Source organism: Botryllus schlosseri, chromosome 7, assembly GCF_051294905.1.
Source record: "Botryllus schlosseri isolate E-star chromosome 7, Bs_hap1, whole genome shotgun sequence".
Lineage (NCBI taxonomy): Eukaryota > Metazoa > Chordata > Ascidiacea > Stolidobranchia > Styelidae > Botryllus > Botryllus schlosseri.
Window position 1 is genome coordinate 29,629,824 of NC_137242.1, and position 27,586 is coordinate 29,657,409.

The window sequence follows — 27,586 nt, forward strand, 5'->3', positions numbered from 1 at the left end:
ATTACAGTAAACTAAAATAGTAGCGAAATTTTTCTTCCCGTTTCGCGTGTTTAATTGTCACACGATTTTTTGCTTGGTAGCCTACCCCCTACTGAAAATGAAAAAAACGCCTAACCGTATTCGCAATTACGTAAAAAAGTTTTTTCGCGTTTACGCTCGCATAAAATCGTCGACGGTGAAATGTAGGCACCAAATGAATGTCGCATATTATCGGAGACCTTCGATATCGATGTGTTCAGACGCCGAACAGTCGTGTCCTTGCAAACCGAGCCTAGCGGGTGGTATACAATAGACCCTCAATACTCACCTAGTTTATTTATAAACTTAGAAAATTTTACCCGCTTGGCGTGGCTAGTGGACCGCGCACTCGTTCGTAAATTGCATGTGCCCCTTTAGCCGAAAAGGTTGGCCATTCCTGGTCTATATAGATTACTAATCTACTAATGGGTTAGTAATCTATAGTAATCTAGAGTCCGTCAGCCGCCAGTAACATGCGATGTAGCAACAAAGACATATAGGTGCCGCCGTGCCGGCCTGTGACTTCATACTGAATACTTGTCAATTGTCGACAACATCATAGTTGCACTAGATTGCACTTTAGCCTACTCTATGTCATTGCTGCGCACAGCATTAAAATTCAGGTCTGCTGTTCAATTATGATAAATCAGCAGATGTGGTTGTTGCATATATATAATGACATCTTATGAAATAGGTCGGAGCCGGAGCTACTCCTCAAATAACAGGCTCCAGCTCCGGCTCCGGCTCCGGCTAAATTTTATGTAGAGCTCCGGCTCCGGCTCCAGCTCCGGTGAAAATGCACGGCTCCGGGGCTCCGGCTCCGGGCTCCGGCTCCGGCTCCGAAGCCCTGATTTCAACTTGAATGTGGACAAGGACATGCTCGTCGACTTGTCGGATGGCCGACTTTCAAAACAAGAGAGAAAAGACGTGGAGTGGTCGCCTAATAAGACACTCCACATTGGCCCAGAGCACGTATTCACAAGAGGCACCCACATGACAAGTAAATACAACATAGAAGGACGATTGTAACATAAATATTCAAGTCCAGATCCGATAATGGCTGAAATCTGTTGAAAATTAGCACACCAATTATTATAAATTTCATATACAAGTACATATCAAATCCCGGTCAAAATCTGCGAATCATTACATTTTTGGATCCAATTCAAAGTACATTGCTTCTTAATAAACTGATACTGCTCATCTCTCTGTTTGACGGCTGACGTAGGGGTGATATCTACGGTAAATGCGACTAGTGACGACATAAGAGTACCCTACAATTACAAAATGCCGTAAGGTTAAGAATAAAACAATACAAGACGGTCAAGACTTTTCGCTTGTGTAACGTGTTATCCACGTTGTTTTTTTTTCGCTAGATTTACTGTATTTTGACTTGAACTAGTGCAATTCTGTATTCATTTTCAAAATTCTGAAATCTAGTATTTATTTTACATGCAAGAAGCAATCACACCAACCCTGTAGAAATTTGGATTGGAAGAATGTTCAAATGATCAAATCGAATGGTTCTTTCTTCGCTGCATGAATTGCAATGTTTTTAATTACTATTTACCGGTTCTTACTTACCATAAATTCTCTTTATATTGTATAATAAAGTTATGACTCTATGATATACGGGCACAGTAGATTATTTGGATGAATGGTGATTCGCAACAGAAGATTTCCGAAACTGAAACGCGTTACCTATACAGCATTTTAGCTGATCATGGCTGGATGGGATGTAGATTTCAGCAATGAAGAGCAAGTGAAAGAATATGTACAAAATGTTGAAATTGAATTCATGTTTGGCTGTGAAAAAGAGCACAACTCCGACAGTAAGTAGCCTATATTTGTATGGGGTTGTAGAGTACACTACAAAAAAAAATTAGACAAATTGGTCTCAAAATTAGACAAATTTGGTCTCAAATTTAAGAAATGAGGATGATTTGGTCTCATTTTACCACCCACTCACCATAAATGCTATTTTCGACTCAGACAACCATATATATATTGATCTGAATAGCACATGTGAGTAGTAAGTGGCATGTACCTTGATAACTATATCTAGTGAATACCTTGTAAACTTAGTACAGGATCATCTCAACACTGCAATTTCTGGTCTCTCTCAACCTTCCCCCCCTCCGCTCAGACCCCTAACACTGAAAAGGATGCCCCCGAGGCACTGCTACTATTTTCGATCAATTTCTGGCTTACTTTTGAGACATAAAGTACTTGGTAAGACTAATTGGTCTTTAAGACTTATTGGTCTTTAAGACTTTTTTTTTGTAAAAAATCGATTTGAGACCAAATTTGTCTGATTTTTTTTTGTAGTGTAGCCTATAAAGAGAGTTTAATGTGGTATCAACAGGGTGCGGTATGGTATGAAATCTGGAAATAGGGTATAGAACAGTGGTTGCCACCGGCTGGTTTTCCAAATATTGTGCTTCACTTTTCAAAACTGAAAAACTACCTCAATGCCAGTATGGAATCGGTGTCCAAGGCACGCAGGATCACGCCGACTTGGTCGCCAGTTGCACGCGATCACGCCGTCACGGGTCGTTGATTTCATTTTTTTTTAAAATTAAAAAAAAAAAATTGAAAAAAAAAGTCAATGTTCTCAGCCACCCCAAATGCTATATTCCAGTTAGTATGTGGTATATAATGTTTTGACCTAATCCTCTAGCCAGGATCTGTTGATTACTGTCTGTTGGTAAAGTACTTGCACCTTGCCAGTTGCCAACCATTAGCATCTGATCTCCTCTCACTGGCTTAACACAGTCATTTGAAGTCAGTAATCTTGCTTCTATCACGCAGGATTTATTTCAAAAAAAGGACGGAGATTCCAATCAGGCCTCAATGGGCCGCGAAACCAATAGCCTAAGCAGTATACCGTTGGATTCTGAATGTCAGGCCGCAAAGCTAGACGAGACCAAGGCAACCGAGACCAAGGCAACCGAGCTTATATATCAGGGGTCAGGGTCGTCAAACTCAAATTGCGTCGCGGGCCGGATTCAAGCCTTCAAATCTCCTGCGGTTCAGATCAATAAACTGATTCCCAAATGCAACCTCTTATGCTTGCTTTTCACTTGAATATTATATTATCAACCAATACACGGATCATCATAGGGGTTGTATTCCAGCAAGTCGCAACGTCCTTATTCGTGAACAATAGGATTGTGAAATAACGATGATTGAATACAGTTACGAGCCGATAAAACAGTGGCGTTAACGACTAAGTTGGCATATTTCAATTTCCCCTTTGCTGTTGTCGTAATCCACCGTTAGCCCCGCGAATGCGCTGTGAGGAATAGGCTACACGATATATGTAACTGTAAACGCAGGCGTAGGGCGCAAGTCAGGTTTCTCTACCCGTGTCCCCTTTGAATGGCTAGTGACACAGCAGTGCGATCATAGATATTCTTATATTATCTACTCATGTAACTATAATATATATTTCCATGTAAATTGCATATAACGGGTCAGCATTGGCGTTTTCTCTTCTGTGAATAGCTACTTTTTGGTCCATTTTTCCATAAAACTTTGAACTCGGTGTGCAGCTGTGCACACTCTGCCTTCTCGAATTTTGAGAGATTGAAAGCACAACGCCGTAGTAGGATGGCTGTAATGGGACCTATGGACATTAGGGTTGTTCAAAATTTGGAAAATGTTTGGAATTCTGCGTGTCCATCGCTTATTCTGTAGATTATTGTTAAAAAACAATAATGGGCTTGAAAGAAGCTCACAGGAAAGCCGCTAATATTTGTCTGAATGCGTTTGAAAGTCGTTGTTGAAGAGTGGGCGGGCAACCGACAGCAGAGGCGGGCAATCACGAAACCACGGTTCTTGATTGGGTAATCGGCTAAGCATCACTGATTACTGCAACAGCTGACTCGGATTCGGGAGCTTCGTTTTACTAAATTGAAAGTCTGTTTTGCTTAGGTAGAGTCTGTTAGTTGCGGTTGTGGTTCTGTACAAGCGCGTTGTGGGTTGATGAGTCATTAGTAGTACTGTAACACGTGTTCTTTGAATGCTTCAGAGTCGATAGCAGTAGTTTATGATTTGGAGCAACAATAGTGCAGTCATGGCAGAGGCAAAGCGGCGAAAGATTGCACACATGCCGCAGCGAAGAACAAGATCCAAATCTGAGCAGTACTTGGTCGGATATACTTGCGATACGAGAAGTAATGAGTTACTTGCTGCATCTGAAAGAGCATTGTCCTCAGTCAACCCCTACTCATGAACTATGTATTGTGGTGGTGGATGATGTAATGACAGTGTGGAAAATGGCGAGAATTGCGACAATGCAGAAATCACATGTGGTGCGATCACCTCAAAACCTGCACGAAAGATAGCGTGATCTGAAGAAGAATCCGAAACAGGAAAGTGATTCACTGATAATTTGGACAAGCTGTGGGATATTGAAAGTAGAGATGCCATAACAAAAATAGAAAATGACATTTATCCATCACACGAAAGAAAGCTTGAAGACATTGCATTTTATGAAGATCAACGGCAATCTCGCCAGTCAATATTGTTGGGAAGAGACAAAATTCTGGCTAAAGACCTCAAAAAGAAAACAGCAGCCATTGCAGATCAAATTGTTGAAACGTTTCACACGACTCAAGTTGTGACTATGTTGTTTTAGCATCTTCGTCATCTTCAAAAGAGGGTGAAAGTTTGAGTTCAAGTTCTGACTATGATGCTGATGTTGGACTTTGCACCTCGACCCAATCCATTAAACTGATGGCACCTAAAAATATTATGAAAAATACGCATGTGTCCCAAGCTCTGGCTCGATTGCAAGTAACTGACAACGATGCAACGATGCTGATGGGAGCATTTATTAAGGCTTGTGGAGGAGATGTAGCCATGTTCTCCCTGTCAAGATCTTCAACGAAGAGAGCCAGGGAAACAAATCGCCTAGAAATATTTCAGGACATTTTGGAAAAATTTGCCGAAAATAGACCACAGCATGTTGCCATTCATTGGGATGGGAAGCTCACAGAGGATAGATTAGGAAATCGATATGAAGCTTTGTCTATTGTTCTATCTTGTCAACCTCAATACTCGGAAGGAAAACTACTTGAAATTCAGAAGATACAAAATGCGGCAGGTCAGACACAAGCTGAAACTACTTTCGACATAATTAAAAAGTGGGATATACAAGATGCTGTTACAGCTTTGGTTTTTGACACCACAGCAAGCAACAGCGGCTGGAAGAAGGGTGCAGGGAAGATCCTTGAGGACCTTCTAGGAAAGAAGGTTTATTACCATGTGTGTCGGCACCATGTGTATGAGCTAGTAGTCAAAGACGTCTGGAAACGTTTATTTGGAAAAGCAACAACCGGACCAGAGAACACATGGTTTGCCCACCTAAATAAGAGCTGGAGCAGTCTTGACAGAAAACAGCAATTCAAGACTCTGACCATTCCTATATGCTTTAAAGAACGAGCAGCAATGACAGTTGAGAACTTCAAGCTACTACTCGCCAGAAAAGATTTCTTCACACGGGATGACTACAAACAATGCGTGACTAATGGTCTTGCTCTTCTCGGTGCAGATGGAGATATACATCATCACAAACCTGGTGCAACACACCATGCAAGGTGGATGGGCACAATTCTGTATGCTCAGAAGATGTTCATGTGGGCTGATCAGTTACATTACAAATCTGAAAAAGTGGAACTGCTGCATCGCTTCAATTTATTTTTAGTTATCTTTTATATCCCTGCCTGGGTTGCTTCCAGCATCGGTCGTGATGCAGCCGGTAATGACTTGAGATTCATCCAGGACATGTTGAGTTACAAGGAACATGATGAACAAGTTTCCAAAGCTGCTTCACAAAAGCTTTTAAAGCATGACTGGTATATCGTGGAGGAAACCGCTGTATATGCCTCGTTTTCGCCGAGTGAAAGCAATGAAACCCGAGAAAATATGGCAAAGACGCTCCTGCAGGTAGAGCGAACTTCAAGTTTCAGGAGAGGCCCGCCCTCGTTGAATGCCACTGTACACATCAACAAGGACACTACTTTGTCTGATTTTATTGGGCCACAGTCGTGGTACATATTTGATGTTTTTGAATACTCTGGGGCGTGGCTAGCTCAACCGGTTGATGTTTGGCACTTATCAGATTCCTACACCAGAATGAGCTCCTACATCAGTTCTGTCAAAGTCGTTAATGATGCCGCAGAACGAGGTGTAAAGCTAAGCACAGACTATGCTGCAATCTTGACTGACAATGAACAACAAAGAGACAGTCTGCTTCAAGCTGTGGAACAGCATAGGAAGACAGTTGGAGACAGCAGGAAGTCAACTCTAATCAAAAGCCTGTAATCTGCAACTTGTGCCTGACAATGCAACACTGATCTGCAACGTACTTTTTTAATGTCTTTTGTAAATAGTGCTTTTCGCCTTCATTCAATTGTAAATAAAAAGTGTAATATGCGTTTGTTTATGGGTGAGACGTCGACTAGTCATAACAAGTACTACTGAGATGTTGACTCCTGGTGGTAAATTTTTTGAGTTTCACTCACTGTCAGTAACTTTAGGAAAGGTTGAAGGTAGCAAGATGCATGTTTATTCGTATCTCAACTAGCGAGAGCACCTGTGCAATACATAGCACTTTCTGCAGGTAGATATTAACTTAGGCGGTTGCAATGTCGTACTATGGACTCTTGATGACAACATTAACAAAGGCAATATATCATGTCTGTAATGCCACCAACAGAAACGACTGCACAACAGCACGCAAAAATCGTTACCAGCAGTGTTCACAAAGTCGGTCTTTCAGCCAATCATTAGCTTATTATTACCGGCTTCAACCAATCAGGATTAATGGCTTCTCTTTGCCCGCCCACTTCATCGATTCCCCGCCCACTCGCCGACGGCTACTTTCAAACGCATTTAGACAAATATTAGCGGCTTTCCTGCGAGCTTCTTTCAAGCCCATTATTGTTTTTTAACAATAATCTACAGAATAAGCGATGGACACGCAGAATTCCAAACATTTTCCAAATTTTGAACAACCCTAATGGACATGCTTGGCATTTGTTGTCTTCGGGAAAATTTAATGAAGGTATTTGCTGCAAAAAATCTCAACATTTGGTACAAATGTGCTGAATAATACAAGAAATTTTCAATCTACTTAGAATTGCTTTGCGGGCCGGATGAAATCGTCTGGCGGCCTGAGGGCCGTATGTTTGACACCCCTGGTGTATATAATCAAGAAGGCGAGATAAACTTGTTAAAAATAGATAAGTTTTAATGTGTTTAATTAGTAGATCTCTTCCCGCCATGAATGAGTGACCGCCTTTGCTCAACTAATTCGATCGTTAATCAAAACATTGTGAAGTGTTTCACAATAAATACACAGTCTGACCCAGCTGAAGCAGGAGCCGACGGCGGTTATCTCGTCTCGGTAGCCTACATGTTGCGGAAGGAACCAAAAATTATCCATTTTTACAACAAGGTTAACTCGTCTTCTTGATTATACACGTGCTCGGTTGCCCTGTTCTCGTCTCGCTTCGTGGCGTAGTTGGTTAGTCGTTGACATTCTGAATCCAACGATATATGACTTGATGCTTTCACATCCCATTGAGTTTTACAGTTTTGAAAAGTGAAGCAAATTTTTTTGGAAAACGCGCCGGTTAAACTAGATAAAACTAGATAATATGCATCATGAGCCCTGTCATTCACTTGTGTCCCCTGGGCAAAATAATTTGTATTTCGTCATTATTGAATTACTTTAATTCATTCACAGGCTGCGCAAGGTTGGGAAATTTTCTTGAATCTCTGAGGCAAAATTTTACGGAGGCTGCTCGTATCTACAAATCTTGTTGTGACACATACCGGAACCCAATATGCTGCTACAAGACCGGCCAATATCATATGCTTGGCAAAGGTATGATACAATCAATTGTTGCTTATTATTATGACTGGAGGCAATGATTTGAGTGTTCAAATATGAATAGAGTGTAAAACGTAATGGTTCGCGTCAGGATGTGAGAGATGATCTTTTGAATGCTGAAATGATACGCTCCTTGCCACTATGAAAGACTTCATCAATGAGAATGATAGTTTTGATACAATTTTTCATTGTGGAAGCCCTGATACCTCGATTCACCGTATCACAGCATACAAAACATGTAGGCTCAGGGGTGGGCAATTATTTTCCTCTGCGGGCCAAATGAGAAGTATAAAATACGTTGGCTGGCCGAGTGAAAAATTGTAGCTATATTTTCCAGCGTATTTTATTTTTATTTCTAAATTACATCGCCGTAAATGCTGCTTAGTGAATGTGTCAATGTTAGGTAACAAAGTGGCGGTTAATTAAAAAATAGTCTATTTGTCGTCATGACTGGAAACAATGTTAAACATGATACATTTTTCACTCTATTTAAACCCCTATTAAGGTTTTTCTATTAAGACGCTAAAATAGTGGTTCTCAAACTTTTTTAGGCACGCCTCCCTTTATTATAGTGAAAAATTTCGACCCCTCTTAGTACGATATCACAAAATATTAAAAAGAGCAACGAGAATTCTAGCAATCCAAACTGATAGTTTGATGGCCATGGAAGGGTGTGCCTGATGATGAGAAAATTCTGAAATAATAAAGTCGGACAATACACAGAGCCATAACTATAATACCATGGTCACGGTGTAAATCGCGCAGAGCGCATAAAAAAATTCATTCAACTTCAGGTTCACGCTCCTCTCAGATGCTCTCACGCCCCCCACTGCCCTGAAATGTATATGACATAGTACAGACAGGGTTGTAATGACTCGAGTCATGACTCGACTCGAGTCAGACTCGAGTCACGATTTTTTTATGACTCGACTTGACTCGAGTTATTTTTTTGAAATGGGAAAATGACTCGACTCGATTCGAGTCAATATTTGGATTGACTCGACTTGTACTCGAGTCATTACGCATGACTCGACCCAAGTCATTGACTCGGCTTATTTTATACGACTTGAAGATGAAGAAATTTGCGAATCGTAATGGCTAGATCAACGCATAACTTCTTTTTTATTTTACTGGGTGGTTACTTGATAAAATTGTTATGTTGCATAAAAGGAACACTGAATCTGGCTTAATTTGAAAAAAGTGGAATCAATGATGTGAGAGGAGAATATTTTGGATTTGAAAATAAATGGAGTATTTTAGTGAGAAATTCTTTCATATAATGTAATTACATAGTAGTAAGCCGACTATTTTTTCATATCCAAAACATTCTACTCTAATAACTTCACTTTTTCTAGTTGGAATTGAGTCAAATTTGCTATGAATCATATTTTTACACAATGTAACAATATCATGAGATAGCCGGTAAAATTCTAAAATCTCTATTTGTAAGTAGTCTAAAATTTTCTTTCATGGCATTGCTTTCTACTGGTTGGAATTGAGCCAAATTTGATTTTTTAGGCAATCTAGCAATTTTAAGAAGTAGCCGGAAAATTTGAAAAAATGTTTTTGAACAGCCCCATTGTACAATTATTTATCCAATGCTGTAACTGCGATGTAGTCTGTAATGCAATTGGGAAAACCTTTAGTATAATCAAAAGGTATCTGTTCTGTTGTCACTGCACAATGCACATAGTTGCATGCACGCTTTTACAGCATGCTGGCCTGTTGTAAATACCTCTACATAAACATGCATCTATTGATTCTCTGTCAACTAGTATCTTGACGTGAATTTGTTGGTTCTCTATCAGATAGTATGTAGACGTGAATTCGTTGGCTCTCTATCAGCTATTCGTGAGCTATCGTCGATGTGCTCATAATAAAAACTGAATGCTGGTATTGGTGATGTATCAGACTGACAAGAGAGATATTTGATTTTAGTTTCTAAGATTAGTAAAGTTATATTTAGCATCGGTAAATGAGGCCAGGACCTGTCCGTTATCTGCCTAAATAAACACGTGCTAAGACTCTGATAGGGACAAAATGAGCATGTTTCGCAAACAAGGAATTCGATATCACCCAAGCAGGATTGAAAACATGAGTTGAACATGACTTCAATACTGTGACTTGGACTCGACTCGAGTCATAACACCATGACTCGGACTTGACCCTTTAAACGGTGACTTGGACTCGGACTCGAGTCTGTGATGAATTGAAAATGACTCGACTCGACTCGAGTCAAAACCACAAAAGTATGATTGACTCGTGACTCGGAACCATGTGACTTGGTTACAACCCTGAGTACAGAGTTTATTGTCTCGGTCGCCGCCTTATGACCAGCGTTCACCTCAAATAGCCTTGATGTTGAGCGAAGCTTGCAGTTTTTCTGCAATACGCCCTCCCTTGTGTTTCATGTTTATGCCATAATTAAAATTCTTAATCTCGGCCACATGCTCGGCAAAAACTCCAATATACAAATATTTAGTGCTCTATGCCGTCTTTGAATTTCAGCGCTCGATTTTTGACATGCCGGTTCATCCCTTATGGGCAGGCCTGTTTATTTTTGGATATTGGGTTTTATTTTTGGAGATTCTCCAAAAATAAGATTTGAAAACATCCCAAAATAAGATTTTTTTGGATGACGATTTTTCAGGTTTTTCATGGAAATGAACAAGTCAGAGCGATGTAAACAGCCAGGAAACTCATAAAAACACACAAAAAATAGCCTGTGTGTTAGGGAAGGGGTCACCGAAACGCTAAAACTAGTTCCACTCATTCCACTCCACGTTTCTGCTGACCGTGCCTTCCCGCCCCCTCCGTCTTTGTACTCCTATAAGTTTCACAGTACGGCACGTAGAGAAGACGGGCAGGCAGCTTGAGTGAGGCAAATGGAACGGCGAAACCAAATACGGCCACCTCTGTCACAATCACTTCGTCTACACGGGACGGGACTGATTGGCTACCTCAGACGGCCACAGAACTTGATCCAGGAGATGGAAAGTGCGTGACCCAAGTCTGTTAACGCCCATTGGTTGTCAATGAAGAAGATGGCCTCTTAGTTGACTGGACACCCTACCAAACTCCTTGATGTTATGGATGAGAAAAGTCCGGCATATGCACCTTCGCTGCAGTGGTGATTCCAACTGATCGTTCTCGATCGCATGGTCCCAGAGCTGAGCAGCAACACCGTCACGAAGCTTCAGGGTATTGGCAGTCTAATCGAGGAGCAGCAAGTGTTCCAGCGCCTGGTCGAACGTCTTCGAGCCAGTCCAGGTGAGGACTGGGACAACGACGCACGCCACAGGGAAGGTTTTCTGGTCAGACGGTGTTGGCCGTTGGGTTGTCAAGTTCAATGAGGCACGCAACTTCGTGGAGGATCAGAGGGTTTCAAGCGCATCACTGACGAGCGCTTGTCAGGAGCAAAGCTTGGAAGATTGAGGAGTTTGGATAGTTAGCCATCCATCCGTTTTTGAACCCCTAGGCTCAATGACTCCCACAACTGCGACGGTCGAGGTCTCGAAAATCAAGCCTCTCTCTGATTTTTCTTTAGAAGGTATTCTCCAAGCCAACAGCTTGATTTTTTGACCGATGTATTTGAAAGTTATATCAAGATCACTGATGATGTCGATGTGTCAGAGGACTTGAATACATGATAATAACATACGCTCGGTGGAGTTTTCCAGTGGTAATAGGGCTCAAAACACGTTCATTTCTTATTTTTGGAGATTCTCCAAAAATAAAATTTGAAAACATCCAAAACTAAGCTATTTTTGTTATTTTTGGAGAAATCCAAAAATAAACAGGCCTGCTTATGGGTGATATACACGATGCGTCATAGTAATTGGGAGCACTGATTGACTTGTTTTACGAATTAGGGATTTGGAAACGCCTCAGATAACAATTTGAAACACATAGGCCTAATGTATAATGCGTAATCTGACAATGGCGGCAATGAAGGTTTGCTTGAGAATTTAATTGCTACTCATACTTAGCCACATTGCCTTTAATTCAAATCTGGATTATGCATGCGAGGTACGTGGACAGCGTAATCGTAATGAACAGGCTTCAACATAAACGAATTTCCTGTTTAGTTGATACAGCCTATTGTTTTAGTCCACGCGTAAACATTCAAAAAGCAGGTTTTATGTGATGGATTCCAAGCGACCTTTCGTGGGCCGCACAGAATGGCTTCGCAGCCGCGGCACTTTGTCCAGGTCTGTGTAGGCTAGTATACTAAAGCTACATGCACGTTAGTGGAAATGACACAAAGTCTGAAATCATGACCAACTCACAGCATTGTCACTAAGTGCAATAAAATAGGTTTGGTCAAAATATACCAAATTACATTTACTGTGATGTAGAGCTGGCGATATAGTCATTGTGGTCGCATAAAAGGTACATGTATAAACTGTCCACATCATTCATACTGTAATGACATGATAGTCTAATAAATGATGCTCAAATACCCGACTCGACGCCTAATACTCTATTCAAAATCGTGTCTTATGCCTTCAGGAGGATTAGAGAAAGACCCAATCAGTGCATTTCGGAGCTACAGAAGAGGCTGTATACAGCAGAAGAGCCAAGAAGAAGGAAAAAACGACAGAATCGCAAACAGTTGTGCCAATATGGGATCGTTATTGGTTATGCATAAGGTAGTTTGGATGGTAAAAATTTTGTAACGAATGATATTTGTTATGACTAGGGCTATGTACGATTCGAGTACTCGGTTCTGAATGGTGCAGCATTTAGAAATGCTTTACTGCATTTGTAGTGTTCCAAAATGCAATCTCTAAGTTTGCGAGCAAGCATATTGCTGTAATCAATGCAGGCCAGATTGCTAGAGCTATTTTTGCAAAGGAATTCCAGTTTTTTATCATCACGGACAACATTTTAAATCTTGTTATGGCCGACTTGGTCAACTAGTCCAGTGCTTTCCAACCGGTGGGTCGCAAACCTATTTCTGGTGGGTCATGAAGAATTTCTAAATGTTACAGTTTTTTATCCAATTTGCCACAAATGCCAAACACCTAATCTTCTTACGATTAGACAAGGTCATACCCTTTCTCCTCTGAATTAAAGTCATTTTGATAGGAGTGCGAAATTGGACAGTGTGTTTTTGTGTATACCTTGAAATAATGAACGTTGATTGGAAAATGCAATCCATCCAGATTGCAGTTGTCAAACAATACTCGGGACTTATTTATTTTTGACGTAAACAATGAATTACTACTTATATACCCACTTTCTCGTTTGGTACACTATTACGAGCATTCTTGTCAACTTGATACACTCATATTCTCAAATTGTCGCGTAATTTCACTTGTGGGCATCTCTCACACGACTCATTGTTCGTTAAGTACGTTCTCATGGTGGGTCGCACAATGAAACATTGCGGTAAAAGTAGGTCGCGAATTGAAATAGGTTGGGAAGCACTGAACTAGACAACTCTAGTTGTGTGATTAGACTAATTACAACGAAATGTCGGTTATCCAATTAGTGAAGTTTGTCTTTGCTCTCATTTCAATTTGTATCTAATTTCTGCCTTTCCTGAAAATGCTACAGGAGAACCGTAGAGTGAAACGAACCAAACTCGGTCTGCAGACATTTTCCATTGTCGTGCTTCTAACAAGGAAGTCTGATTTGTTATAAACTAAACTTGATTTTTTTTATCTTGGAATTGAATTGAATTTCCAAATTTTGTGCACATTCAGTAACTCTAATTTTGAAGAACTGCAGCTATCCGTCTAATTTGAATCCAACTCGGAAGAGCTGAAAATTTCTAGTCACTTTCCAAATCTTGTTACAGCACGAAACCGACAAACTGCTGGCAGTCGCCGATGAGAAGCAGGATTACTCGAAAGCAGACAACAAAGTTGAAATTTCCAACCCGCCTCAAACCGCTATGGAAGCCTACCAGAGATCGTGCTTGCTCAAAGACGGCTTAGGATGCAATTTCTTAAGCCAAATGTACATGGCCGGTTTCGAAAATCAATGTAAAAAGGACTTTAAGCTTGCCGCGCGTTATGCGGACAAAGCTTGCGAACTGGGCGACGCGTCTGCTTGTCATAACTTAGCAGTCATGTACGAGCGCGGTGACGGGGTTCCTGTGGACAAGAAAAAAGCGGCAGAGAAAAAAGCCAAGAAAGAAGAAATTTTAAAAGGTTCCGTGTCGCTACAATTTGGGGCGCAATAAATCTGTGAAAGCCGTCTTGTAGAGAGAGTTTCACATCTTGGATTTGTGTTGGAAGATGAGCGAAGGCGATTCACTGTGAATGTATGATTTTCTCTGTGGAGTTTGCAAAATATGAAATCAATCTTCGGGAGTATTCGATGATGTTTTTGTAATGGAGCATGTGTTGGTTTAGCAGACTCTTTTCACTAGGAACTTAACGATAGCAATCAATTGCCAAGCATTGTGAATTGAATTGAAATCAGTCTATAACAGGGCAAAGGGCCCTCGAACCAATCTGCGGATTGACTGCAGTCGATTCCCGGTGCTAATTATCACTAGTGAGAGGAAGACTAGCCTATCTTCAAAGAATACATGGAACTTGATCACATAATGTAAAATAGTAGGCTTTTTATTTTTAATACGGAATGGTTACTGTTCGTTCGTGCTGTAATTCGCAGGTCGTCAAAGTGGTTCTTTTCTACTAGAGAGCAGCTAGCCATTTCTAAGACATTCTTCAAGTGGAAGATGAAAACAACTGCGCAAGTAGTTTCAGAAAGTAGATCAGGTTGAGGTGATGTATACTAGCAATCAATCGTGGGTTGCTACTTCTGAAATCGCAAGATACGTCTTCGCAACTAGAGGAAAATAACACACATAGTTCAACTTTTGAAAATATAGTCAGTTGCCTGGGGGTTATTTCATCAGTTGTAAAAGTGGAATATACCTACCTCAAAACTGCCTTCCACAGTACTCGACAAAATCCAAAGTGGGATGAACACCTCAACAGCGCTGCATTGCGGAGGGCTACCCCATACACTATGATATTTTCTCATGTGCTAGGCGCCGGTATGTTGTCACCAAAATATCAAAAATTTTAGTTTTTCTACTGCCTACCAGTGTTGGGATCAAGTCACTACCTTCGAGTCACGAGTCATTTCGAGTCATTGGAAATTTTGACTCGAGTCAAGTCAAGTCAATCAATTTTCGAAGGTGACTCGAGTCAAGTCAAGTCACTCGATTTCTGGAGGTGACTCGAGTCAAGTCGAGTCAAGTCAAGTCAAGTCACGAGTCAAGTCACAATTCAAGTCAAGTTGCTTCTTCGACGTATGAGGCATGATTACGTCATTGCATTTTACTAGCTGTCTGAAACACAGATTGAATGGTCATTACTTTTCAAGCGATGAACGAATATAGAGTTGAATATACACACAAGAAGGCGCTGTATCGCTCACATCTACGTAGAACTGCTAAACTACTTAAATAATTGCATAGCCTCAGTTTATAGTTACCAGGCGAAATAGAGAATAGTGAAACGAATTGATAAGATGCAATACATTACCAGTTTACAATTTGATATGATACAATTTGAGCCTGCGCCAATGATTGAGGGCTATATAAACTATATTCGAATTCAATTTCAATAAAACAAGAGGTTTGGTTAAGGTAAGAACATAGAGCAGAAATAGACATTTTGCTATTAAATCACTTTACTATATTAGTTTACGACAACGTAAGCTGTAAGCTTCCATCATTTCGTTTGCGACCAATTTATTTGTGAGAGAACAATGGAGGCTCAGTAAAACTCAAGATCATTGAATTATTGGTCGCTCTCACGGGTTACATCAGCGTTTCGCGTACAATCCGAACATATGCAAGATACAGTGATTTTTATCGACACCGATTACTTGATGACTTGAAATTGACTCGTGAATTTTGCTCCGAGTCACGAGTCAATCCACATTTTTGATACGCCAAGTCAAGTCAAGTCATTTTAGCAAAGTGACTCGAGTCAAGTCAAGTCATACGAAAAAGGTGACTCGAGTCAAGTCATGACTCGAGTCATCCCAACACTGCTGCCTACCTCATAGAATTTGGATTTGACAGGACAAAATGTGTGCCAACACGACAAACACATGTCATAGGAAGTACTGGGACCGTCCTACATGTGGCTAAGTTCAGAAGGATTATGTTCAATTTATTTGGGGAAATTTCGTTTTGAAATTTCATAGTTGGCTGTGCAATTCTGTAACTCAGGGCATGGTAGATAGGTCAAAAGACTAATATAAGTCCGGAGGGTAGCTTTCTGAAAATCCATAAGCGATTCATGTGGGACATATATTTAATACAGAATTCTGGTTAACAGCGAAGCGATACAACATTTTTGCAATGGAGGAAAATGAATTTCAGGGTTAGCTAGGACTCTTGGATACAATACTGAGTAGTGCCATTAGGCATACTTGAATACTGCAAAAAGCAGAAGTACTTTCGTACTGATCACCTCTGATAACACTTGACGAGCAATGTTCCCTCTAATTTTTGACGAATCTGCGCACACTCACCAACTCACTGCGCACATCCTTGGAATACGGTGCGTAACGACTAAAAAAGGGTCATCACTTCGGATTTTTTGTGCGCAACCAAGATTTTCTGTGCGCAGAGACCACGTCACCACTGCGCATTTGCGCACGTGCGCAGCTTAGAGGGAACATTGTTGACGAGTCACGTCAGCTTCATTTTCTATCATTCTCAAACATTGTATTCCTCCAATGAAATAGGTGCCACATTGGTTCTAGCATGGCGGTCTCAGGCGTAACATATAATCAGTATGAAGGTAGGTCACTGTCTGACGTATTTCTCCAATGATGATATCCATCAATCAACCTGTCCATCAGTAGCATTGGCCGTCTGGAACCGTTCACATTTCACCGTGTGGAATTTATTATTTCGAAGAGAATGTAAAGCGCAATTGAAAAAATCTTGTCTAATACACCTGCCCGGTCCTGGGATACCACTTCATGCGGCTGGGACGCATCAACGGACGCGTGACCGTTCGCCACCAAAACGGTGGATATCCGTCTGATGATTTTGCGGCCGGAAACTTGTCACTCATCGGAACACCCTAGAATGGGAGACAGACAAAAAATTACAAAAATACCAAATGGATAACGCAGCATAGACACAGAGGTGTTAAAGTAGGCAAGCATTAGAAATGCTGAAATTGGTTTCAGTTTAAAAATATCGTTGTTGTCAAAAATAAACTATTCTCATTTGCCCAACCAACATCACTATACCTCACTAGCTGAAACCGCTTCAACGAGGGAGAATCAGCAATTATGAAAGGAATGCCTAGACCGAGACGATTAGAAAAGGGCTTGGGGCTCTCCGCAAGATCAAGCATTGCGATGTGATAGCCTTCCAACTATTAATGTATCTCGCTAGCCGCAAAATCGTCGGGTATCGCAATATTGCCAAGTTCATATCGCTCATAGTTCAAAATAAACGTGAAGATCATGAAACTTTATTATTAATAATTATTAATTTAATAAAATATTATTCTTTTGTGATAACTTATACCCGTCGCCCATGTTATGAAGCTTAAAATATGGTTTCCAAAGGCTGCGGCCTATATCTCGATATCACATTCTTGCTGCTCGCGGACTCTACAAAATTTGAAAAGTGGCCCACGAGCCGTTTCAAGTGGGCGACCACTGGTCTCTAAAAAGAAATAGAAATACAGCTTTAAAAAGCAATAAATAGGCATCATATCTTTTGCTCAGAAAGCTTTCACTGTGGTTTGCTAAAACAAAGCTTTCACTGTGGTTTGCTAAAACAAATTCTTACACCATGTAATGAGTTTCAACTGCAGCCTGGACTTAGCTGAACTAACCGAACATGTTTGAAAAATCAAAGAACGATAGCCACCAGTCCAGGCACTGGGCTATTTCATCGGCTTAGTTCTCAAATCGTCAGGTCACCTACAAAAAGACGTTGGACACCTAATTTGACTCAATTTCAACCAGTAGAAGCCGAGGTCAGTCAAATTGATATTTCGGTCATTTTTGAAATAATAGTATTTACGGTGACCAATTTCGTCACACGGTCATGGCCAAAAATAATCGGGTTCCAGGTATGCTTGAAGAGGCAGGCGTGTCTTTTCCACTTGCTTTGAGCTTGACAAGGGCCTATGGTCGAGTTCGGATGAAGAAATCGCCTATAAACGAAAAAAGTCATGACACGGATTAGCTGGAAATTAGTCCACTTCATTGAAATATCCACGTTAAAACGATGGTGAGATAATTTTCAAATAGATTACTTTACACACTGAAACTAACGACCACAAAAAAGAAATGAGCTGACAAGCAGGTAAAATATGGGTAAATATATTTGTTAATTGATAGTCATATGCAGAAATCTTTTTTGTAGGACCAATTTAGATCTCACGAAATCCATCCCAAGGCATACCGATGTATCTCTGCCTTGATTCGAAGTTTTGTAAAGTCGCCATTCCCAAAATCTCATCCATAGAGACATCAATTGCATTCCTCAGCAACTCAGTGTTCGAATATTTCTCTGCTACTTGACATTGACTGCTGCAGGGCGTTAAAAATGGTGTGCCGATTGCAATTGAGAATGGGCTATGCTTATGAATAGTATTTATGGGTTGAAAAAGCATTCCTGGTACTTCAAATAAGCGTTGATAGTTGATACTAGAGCTTTTTATGGGCTCAAAACTGTGCGAGCTTTAGGGCAACTAAATGGTAACTCACTGAGCTTACAAAGCACATTAGTCTTTCTCACATTACTCTTCTTGTCACAGAGTAATAAAAAGCATGGGTGTTTTCCCACGATATATGGATACAATTAGATGGTATTCACAGAGTGTGGAGGATGACATGAAGAGAGGGCGATAAATTTTGATAGGAATAAGATCTTTAACGATGCCCATTAGTCTTATAATCCGCCTGTGAGAGTACTATAGGAGAGCTGCAGAGCAAATGAGAGAATATCAAATAATATCGAATTGTATCGTGAAGAAATCTACATTGGACCGACAAAGAATATTGACTATCACTTGAGAAATATATTTACCCGTATTTTACGTGCTTATTATCAGATCATTTCCTTTTCGTGGTCGTTAATTTCAGTGTGTAAAGTACTCTTAGTTGAAAATGATCTCACCATCGTTTTAACAAGTCTATTTCAATGAGGTGGACTAATTTCCAGCTAATCCGTGCCATATCTTTTTTCGTTTACTGCCGATGTCTTCATCCAAACTCCACCATAGGCCCTTGCCAAGATCAAAACAAGTGGAAAAGTTATCCCTGTTTTTTCAGGCATACCTGGAACACGGTTTTTGGTCATGTCGGTGTGACGAAATTGGTCACCGTAAATACTATTATTTCAAAAATGACCGAAACTTCAATTTGACTGCCCTCGGTTTCTACTGGTTGAAATTGAGTCAAATTTGGCGTGTGACGTTTTTTTAGGTAACCTGACGATTCGACAACTAAGCCGATGTCATTTGAACAAAAAAAGTTTGTTTTGAACACCCTACCGGGCATAATTACGTAGTCACATGACATCAAATGATTGAACGTCCTGTTCTGCTACAATTCAACGTGATTATGCCAATGTTATGAGGTTAAAGTGGCAGTTGACTTGAGTATATAGTGGATGCAGAGAAAAACTCACTTGTTCCACATTTTTCTTGTCCCATTCTTCCAATTCCTTCATTTCCTCGGGCCAGACCTTCTCGCGGATTTTGTACCATTCCTCTTTCTTGGCGAGATAGTCCGGAAACATGGCTTTTTCCTCGTTTGCCCACAAGTCGGTGTAGTACTCGTCGATCTGTTACAAAAAATCAACATTTTCAACCACACGTGCAGCATGCTGGCTACCAGAATTGGAGAAGTTCATTCTAGTCTGATTAGACTCGTTAAAGCGAAATGTCGGTCATCTGATTCTAATGCGATTTGTCAAATATTACTATGCACTCATTCAATTCTAATCTTTACGATATATTTCTAGATCTATTTCTAATCCGGAATTTCAAAGTTCCATGAATTCAGTAATTCTGATTTGAAACAGCTGTGTAGCCATAATACTAATTCAAATCCAATTTGGAAAAAAAACTATATAGCTATCATTCCAATTCTAGCTTAATTTGGAACAGCTGTGTAGCTATAACTAATCTAATTTTGAAAAGCTGAAAATTTTTTAATTGTTTCCCGTAATTCTAATCCAATTTCTGACTTTCCTGAAAAGGCTACAGAAGGACATTAGGCTATAGCGCAAAACGAGCCAAGCTTGCTGTGCAGACGTTCGTCATTCTCGTGCTTTTAAAAATCAACTCTGATTTGATACGAACTGAGCTTGATTTTTGTCGCATTTCTTTCAAAATTGGAATGAAATTAAATTTCAAAGTGTTTGCGAATTCAATACGGTGACTTTAATTCTAATCTAACTTGGAATAAAGCAACTGCTCCTTTTCTAGTGATAAAGTGACCTCGATACCACAGAGATGCAGTGGAATGGTACACCACGTGAAAATCTTTTAGCTGCAGTTCATAATACGGTGAATTTCAGAGCAAAATGCCTGCTGCCAAATTGTTTTCTCGCATTCAACTTTAATTTGAAACTACTTCATATTTAGAGTGTAGTACGCCTTCAACTTACCCTATATTTGTCAAATCTTTCGTACATGACACCCCCATATGGACTATTGGTGAATACGGGGGGCATCACATGCTGGCTCTCCCAAAATTCTTCTTCCCCCAACCTGAGGACTTGCGCAGCTTTGGTTTCGTCTTGGATGTCTTTGTTTTGATCGAATCGCGCTCGGAGTAAAGTCCGCTCGTAACAAAATTCACCACTGAGATGAAAAAGATGGGCGGGCTCAGAAATAGACCTACTACACAGCTTGGTGAAATAGGAAATAGCCCTTGTAGCACGGTAGCTGTACTTCTGGTACTTACTCAAGTAGATCTTTTTTTCGCTACTTCTACTTGGTAATATTTTGTGATCTTCTTACTTACTTTTCGCTATTTTCAGTTTGTCAAGTAGAAGTAGTTTAATTCTCCAATCAGGAAGAAAGCCTGAGGAACTTTGTGGCTGTTTTCACGGAGTATCAACATTTAATTTTCATAAAAGTTGAGAGTAAAACCGAGAATTTTCGTCGCGCTTCGCACACAGTGGATATGGAGTGACCAGTATGATTTTACGAAAGTATCGATGAATATAATTTAGGTGGCGGGTTGCATGGTTCCGTTCACATCGCATTGTTGCCCACATAAAATATTTCATCACAGTATAATTATATGTCCCATCATAACGTTTGAAAGTGATGTTTCGCATTCTAGTAGCCTATATACTTATCATATCGTAATCTAGCAGTCCATGGGGTGTCGTGATCTGGAAAAGTTGACTCTGACTTTATTTTAGCTTTAGACCTGTTTTAGCATATTACCTTTGAAACTTTTCTGGACTAAAGACATGAAATAAATTTTCCGCCTTACAAGTAGTATTTATATTTGCCTTTCAATTCCCGTTATCATACTTTGAGCTCTAATTAGTTTCAGTTCTTTTGTCTGGATAACACACATGTCGAAGTATAGAAGCAAGTGTAGTAATGCCTTTAATTTCCGGAAGTAAAGCTACACTATATGACATTTTACGATCCACCATATTTTTTATCAACGTTTACTGATCGCGCAAAGTGTTTACACCGTATCCGATACAATTTCTCTGTATCGCTTTTCGACTACACTATACGTGGCTTATAATATGGGGGAGGGCGCCATACCATGATATTTTCTAAAACGGGCTGTTCGAGTAAACTGAGGATTAGTATCGCATTACCATATCAATGATAACATTTTCATCCCATGATGTGGCGAATGCTTATGCTGTCGAAAATTGGATACCTGCTGGTATGCATCAATATAAATCAAGCTATGCATCTTTCGCAGAGCTCAATTTGCAGCTTTTGACAATCCATGCGAACGAATTACGATCGTTCGACAACTACTTACTTACTTGAGTAGATTTAAAGTCAGTCAATTCTACTTCTACTTCCAAGTAGTTTTAGGTTGCTTATGAAAAGTACATCTACTCGCACTTAAGTAGATTTTTCGTCGCTACTTCTACTTCTACTTGAGTAGCTTTCTTGACTACTTTGACCACCTCTGCGCATTATAAATATCATGGTACATGATATTGGTAGGCTACAATTTTTATAACCCTGTTTGATGATATCAAATGGTTCGCATTTATAATATACTAATTTCCCTCACTTTAAGTGCTGCTCAGCTTCTGGTTGCATTTTAAAGTAGGCTACCAGTACCAATAGAGGAAATCCCAATCGGGTGGTTACTTTACTATTCTTCGGAATTACAATGAAATGTCAGTCTTGGCCGTCTGAGTCTCGAGTCATGCGCAGTGACTCGAGTCCAAGTCGAGTCAATACACAACTTGACTCGAGTCAAGTTTAGTCATCAGAAAATTGTGACTCGAGTTGAGTAATGACTCAAGTCATTACAACCCTGACACAGCCTGCATATGAGTTCATTATACGAGTACATTATTGACTATTACACTACAAAAAAAAATTTGACAAATTTTGTCTCAAAATTAGACAAATTCGGTCTCAAATTTAAGAAATGAGGATGATTTGGTCTCATTTTACCACCCACTCACCATAAATGCTATTTTCGACTCAGACAACCATATATATATTGATCTGAATAGTACGTGTGAGTAGTAAGTGGCATGTACCTTGATAACTATATCTAGTGAATATCTTGTAAACTCCTTAGTACAGTATCATCCCAACACTGCAAAATCTGGTCTCTCATGCTTCCCCTTCGCTCAGACCCTAACATTAAAAAGGATGCCCCCAAAGCACCCCTACTATTTTCGATCAATTCCGGTCTTACTTTTAAGACAGAAATTACTTGGTAAGACTAATTTGTCTTTAAGACTTTTTCTGCTAAAAAATCGATTTGAGACCAAACTTGTCTAATTTTTTTTTGTAGTGTACAGCATCGATCAACATTAGTTAGCCTACCATATACTCACTTATCTTGTCTTAAAAACAAACAAAATAACTGTTTCACTATGTCCTGCTGTATGGAATCGGTCTCCTGTGCTCACACCATGTTTTATTTTTCAATTATTTTTTGTTAAGTTACTTTAACTTGGAAAATCATCGCTGCTCACCTGATATATCAGGCAAAACGGCGATTCCTGTCCGGCAGACCAGCACTGTGTCCTAGCATTTAGCAACAATGCGATTCTGGAACCTGTGCCCGAATTTAGCGAATTCGACTGGATATATATTTGGATTTTCTCTCTCTCACTCTGTCTCCATTAGCTAGGTCACGCCTGTTCCTAGTTATTCGTAATAATCATAAGGTTTGGTACCGTAGCCTAAGCCTACCATAACGATTCAAAAAGTTTACCATGTGGAGTGTGAAATATTGCATGCAAAAGCCAAGAGTAGCGTGTACGGTAGTATAAAATCGAAAATGATATCATCTGCGCAACTCTATATCAATATACTTACGGGCCGAGATTGACGCACCATGCTTCCAAATGTCTCAACGATTTTTTATACAAAGCCTTGACCTTCCTCTTATGTGACAAGAAACGATAAAGGGAGCTTGTCTTCACGACGTTTGCCATCGTTCGAAATGAGAGCAATCGATAGGTTCGCTGCTAGAACACCACTACCGCACTGGAAGTATAACAAGACTAAAACAGAGATGACACTATATTTTCGACCAGTATACAATTGAATAGTATATTCATATTGAAATGAAACCTGAACATTCTCGGCTGTCAGCCGAAAATATTCGGGTTTCATTTCAATATGAATATACTATTCAAATGTACACTAAAGTCCTGTACCTCCAAGAAGCTCTTCAGATTTCGACCGGGCAGACCAGGACGTCCGCAACCATTTCGAGCCAATTGACCTCAGAGACGGTACTACCTATATTGGTGACGTCTCTACGAAGGTATCACCAAACGACATGACAGTTTCTCGTCACTCGCCACCCACGGTACAACGGCCTACTGCTTTCGCCAATTTTCTTGAGATGTCAGTGTCACCAATTTTCTATTTCAGTGCTTTTTAACCTTTTTCGGAATGGTACACACTTTCAATGTTTACTCAAATCTTATACGCCTTACGCTTAGCCCATGTAATGCACCGAATCAGTAGTAATCCTGCAGAAACTAGAAATTCCCAAGTCTATGTATCATTTCCAATGCGGTTATTGCCTCGACTTCTTCAACTAAGAACAAAATATGCATAAGTATAACACACGCGCGTCCTCGCCAACTCTCATATCATACAAACTGCACTCGAGCCACTGCAAAAACTGCAACATAAGGTACTCCGTATCATAGCTAGGGCTCAACAGGGGCCTGGTTGTCCATCCAACAAGTCGATGCTGAAGATATTCGGTGTCCTAAACATAGAAGATATGCGGAAACTAGAAATCGACAAGTTTATGTATCAGTTCCACTGCGGTCGTTGTCCCGAATATTTCAATGACTTTTTTTTACCTCGGAATCAAAAGTGCACAAGTACAACACACGCGCGTTTACGTCGTTCAAATATCATGTGATCATGATCAACCGAAAAGATCATCGCTCCATCAAATATGCCGGACCCGATGTGTGGAACAGTATCCCGCCGGCCATCCGACAGTCGACGAGCATGTCCAGTAGGGCTGTTCAAAAATAACTTTTTTTCCCCGATTCAAGCCGGTCACCTCTTAAATCGTCAGGTTGCAGTAGAAAACCTTGCTCACCAAATTTCACTCGATTCCAACCAGTAATGGCCTCCGCAGATCCAATTAAAATTTTTAATTTATTATTAAAATTAAAAAAAAAAATTCCAAATTTTTCTGCCAACCCCATGAAATTGTTGAGCTGTCTTCAAAGACGTTGCAAAACAAATTTGAGTCAATTCCGACCAGTAGAAGCGGAGTTATGTGAGTTTTTCGATGATATTCCCCGGATTATCCTTGATCGGTGGATAATCCGCGATTTGTCAACGAAAAACTCACATAACTCCGCTTCTACTGGTCGGAATTGACTCAAATTTGTTTTGCAACGTCTTTGAAGACAGCTCAACAATTTCATGGGGTTGGCAGAAAAATTTGGAAAATTTTTTTTCAAATTTTCCATAATAAATTAAAAATTTTAATTGGATCTGCGGAGGCCATTACGGGTTGGAATCGAGTGAAATTTGGTGAGCAAGGTTTTCTACTGCAACCTGACGATTTAAAAGGTGACCGGCTTGAATCGGGGGAAAAAAGTTATTTTTGAACAGCCCTAATGTCCAGTTGTCCACATTCAAGTCGAAATACAAGCAATTACTACTAAATGAATACTAGTCCATCCTCAAGATTACCGGACCGCGACTGATCTATCGATCTCCCCTTCCATGACATGCTACCCCATTTCTGGTTGCTTGCTTTTTTTTTATACTATCTTCTTTACTTTACATTCAGTGTGCATGCCTCCTATTTACATCATGTAGGCCAAGATGGGTGTCTGATTCCATAGACGATTCCAAGTCGCTTCGACATCTTCCTATCTTTTCATTGTATCGGATTTTTGTGGTGTATTGAGCTGATAAAATTGCTAATAAACCAATGATGATGATGAGAGTGACGAAAGCCGCCAGGTAGAGCCATTGAGCTAAAACACAGTAGAGGTTAAGTAGTGGCACCAAAATGGGTGTTGACCAGTGATAATTCATGTGTTCTGTTGTGTGATGTTTTTGCATACATTGCTAGCTCAAACTCATCCCTACTAACAGTGACGCTGCCAGAGCGTGGGTTTTGGGCATCGAAACTAGGGCTGGTAAAATGATTCCAGTTCTCGAATCAGAATCGAGTATTAATTCTAATGATTCGAGTCGAGAAGTAAAAGTCGATTTTTTGAGTGGTGAAATTATACACTCCTCGCTACCGAGAGCCGATTTATCAACGTGAATTTTAGTTAAGATACTATTTTCCACTGTGGGAGCCTTGAAACCACAATTGGGCGTTTCGCTGCATAAGAAACAGATAGTATAAAGCTACGAAGGTTGCTGAAAAACTTATTTCTCAAGTCATAATCAACCCACAGCATAGTTACAAAGTGAAATGAAATCAGTATGGTCGAAAAAATACTCAAGTATATTTAATGTGATGGAGAACAGGCTTTATATTCTTTGTGGAGGCATAAATGGTAGATATTTCAACTTTGACTTCTTGCGTAATGTTATTACGTCATAATGCGTGATACTCGAATACTCGACTCGAAGCATAATGAGCAGGCCTGTTTATATTTGGATATTGGATTTTATTTTTGGAGATTCTCCAAAAATAAGATTTGAAAACATCCAAAAATAAGATTTTTTGGGATGATGTTTTTCAGTGAAATAAACAAGTCAGAGCGATGTAAACGACCAGAAAACTCATAAAAACACACAAAACAGCATCTATGTGAGGGAAGGGGTCACCGAAACGCTCAAACTACTTCCACTCAATCCACTTCACGTTTCTGCTGTCCTTGCCAGCCTGCCCGCCCCTCCGCCTTTGTACTCCTATAAGTTTCACATTGCGACATGTAGAGAAGACGGGAAGGCAGCTTGAGTGAGGCAAAGGGAACGGCGAAATCATATACAGCCAACTCTGTCACAATCACTTAGTCCACACGATGATGGGACTCATCTGCTGATGCTTCAGACGGCAACATAACTTGATCCAGAGTAGATGGAAAGCGTGCACCCCAAGTTTGTTGACGCTCGTTTATTGTCAATGAAGAGGGTGGCCACTTGGTTGACTGGAAACCGTACCAAACTCCTTGATGTTATGGACGAAAACAGTCCGGCGTGTGCAACTTCGCTGCTGTGGTCCATCTGATCGTTCTCGGTCGCATGGTCACGCTCGCACATAGCTGAGCACAACCGTCACGAAGCTTCATGGTCTTGACGTTCTGATCATGGAGCAGCAGGAGCTCATGCGCCTGGTCGAACGCCTGTGTCCAGGTGAGGACTGGGACGAGGACCGCCACAAGGAAGGTCAGAGGGTGTTGGGCTGTCAAGTTCAATGAGGCACGCATGGGATGAGGTTTCAAGCGCATATTACTGACGAGCGCTTTTCAGGAGCAAAGGCTTGGAAGATTGGAAAGTTTGAAGAGTTCCTCCATTTTGGACCCCTAACCTCGATGTTTCCCACAATTGCGACGCTCGAGGCCGATATCTCGAAAATCAAGGGGGGGGGGGCGTCTCGCAGTGATTAATATTCTTTAGAAGGCATCCTCCAGGCCAAATACTAAATTTGTGAAGAATGTATTGGAAAGTTAGATCAAGATCACTGATGATATCTATGTGTTGGAGGACTTGAATACATGATAATAACATACTTTTGGTGGATTTTTTCAGTAGTAATAGGGCTCAAAACACCTTCAATTCTTATTTTTGGAGATCCTCCAAAAATAAAATTTGAAAACATCCAAAAATAAGCTATTTTTGTTATTTTTGGAGAAATCCAAAAATAAACAGGCCTGATAATGAGTGATTCAGAATCGAATCACTCGGGTACTCGAATTTGTCCAGCCCTTATCCTAACGTCTTCCTGTAAGCCGGTTCGTTCGGTAAAATTAAAAATAATAAGATGCTTCGTAACTGATTATAGTTAGTTTTGTTTTAG

General features: G+C 40.3%; 2 protein-coding genes and 1 long non-coding RNA gene across 5 annotated transcripts in view; 1 reads left to right on the forward strand and 2 right to left on the reverse strand.

The window, feature by feature from the left end:
- The window catches only part of LOC145443454 (uncharacterized), a 111,303-nt gene that overhangs the window by 13,117 nt on the left and 70,600 nt on the right, over nucleotides 1–27,586 (reverse strand). The gene's annotated exons all lie outside the window — the stretch shown is intronic.
- LOC145443447 (cytochrome c oxidase assembly factor 7B-like) lies at nucleotides 1,602–14,247 on the forward strand. The gene is made up of 4 exons (XM_080321416.1): nucleotides 1,602–1,850; nucleotides 7,775–7,915; nucleotides 12,434–12,573; nucleotides 13,728–14,247. The coding sequence occupies exons 1-4, from the start codon at nucleotides 1,742–1,744 to the stop codon at nucleotides 14,112–14,114; spliced, it is 777 nt and encodes a 258-aa protein (XP_080177542.1). The 5' UTR covers nucleotides 1,602–1,741; the 3' UTR covers nucleotides 14,115–14,247.
- LOC145443448 (NADH dehydrogenase [ubiquinone] 1 beta subcomplex subunit 9-like) lies at nucleotides 16,788–23,901 on the reverse strand. Of its 3 annotated transcripts, none has more exons than XM_080321417.1 (5): nucleotides 23,781–23,900; nucleotides 23,437–23,607; nucleotides 20,550–20,745; nucleotides 19,566–19,721; nucleotides 16,788–16,992 (listed from the first exon to the last, which is right to left on the reverse strand). In XM_080321417.1, exons 2-5 carry the CDS (start codon nucleotides 23,553–23,555, stop codon nucleotides 16,855–16,857), a joined length of 609 nt encoding a protein of 202 aa, XP_080177543.1. In that variant the 5' UTR covers nucleotides 23,556–23,607; nucleotides 23,781–23,900; the 3' UTR covers nucleotides 16,788–16,854. The 3 variants fall into 3 exon arrangements, with proteins under 3 accessions (XP_080177543.1, XP_080177544.1, XP_080177545.1); XM_080321418.1 differs by having other exon boundaries at nucleotides 23,437–23,624; nucleotides 23,781–23,852; XM_080321419.1 differs by lacking the exon at nucleotides 16,788–16,992 and adding an exon at nucleotides 17,454–17,588 and having other exon boundaries at nucleotides 23,781–23,901.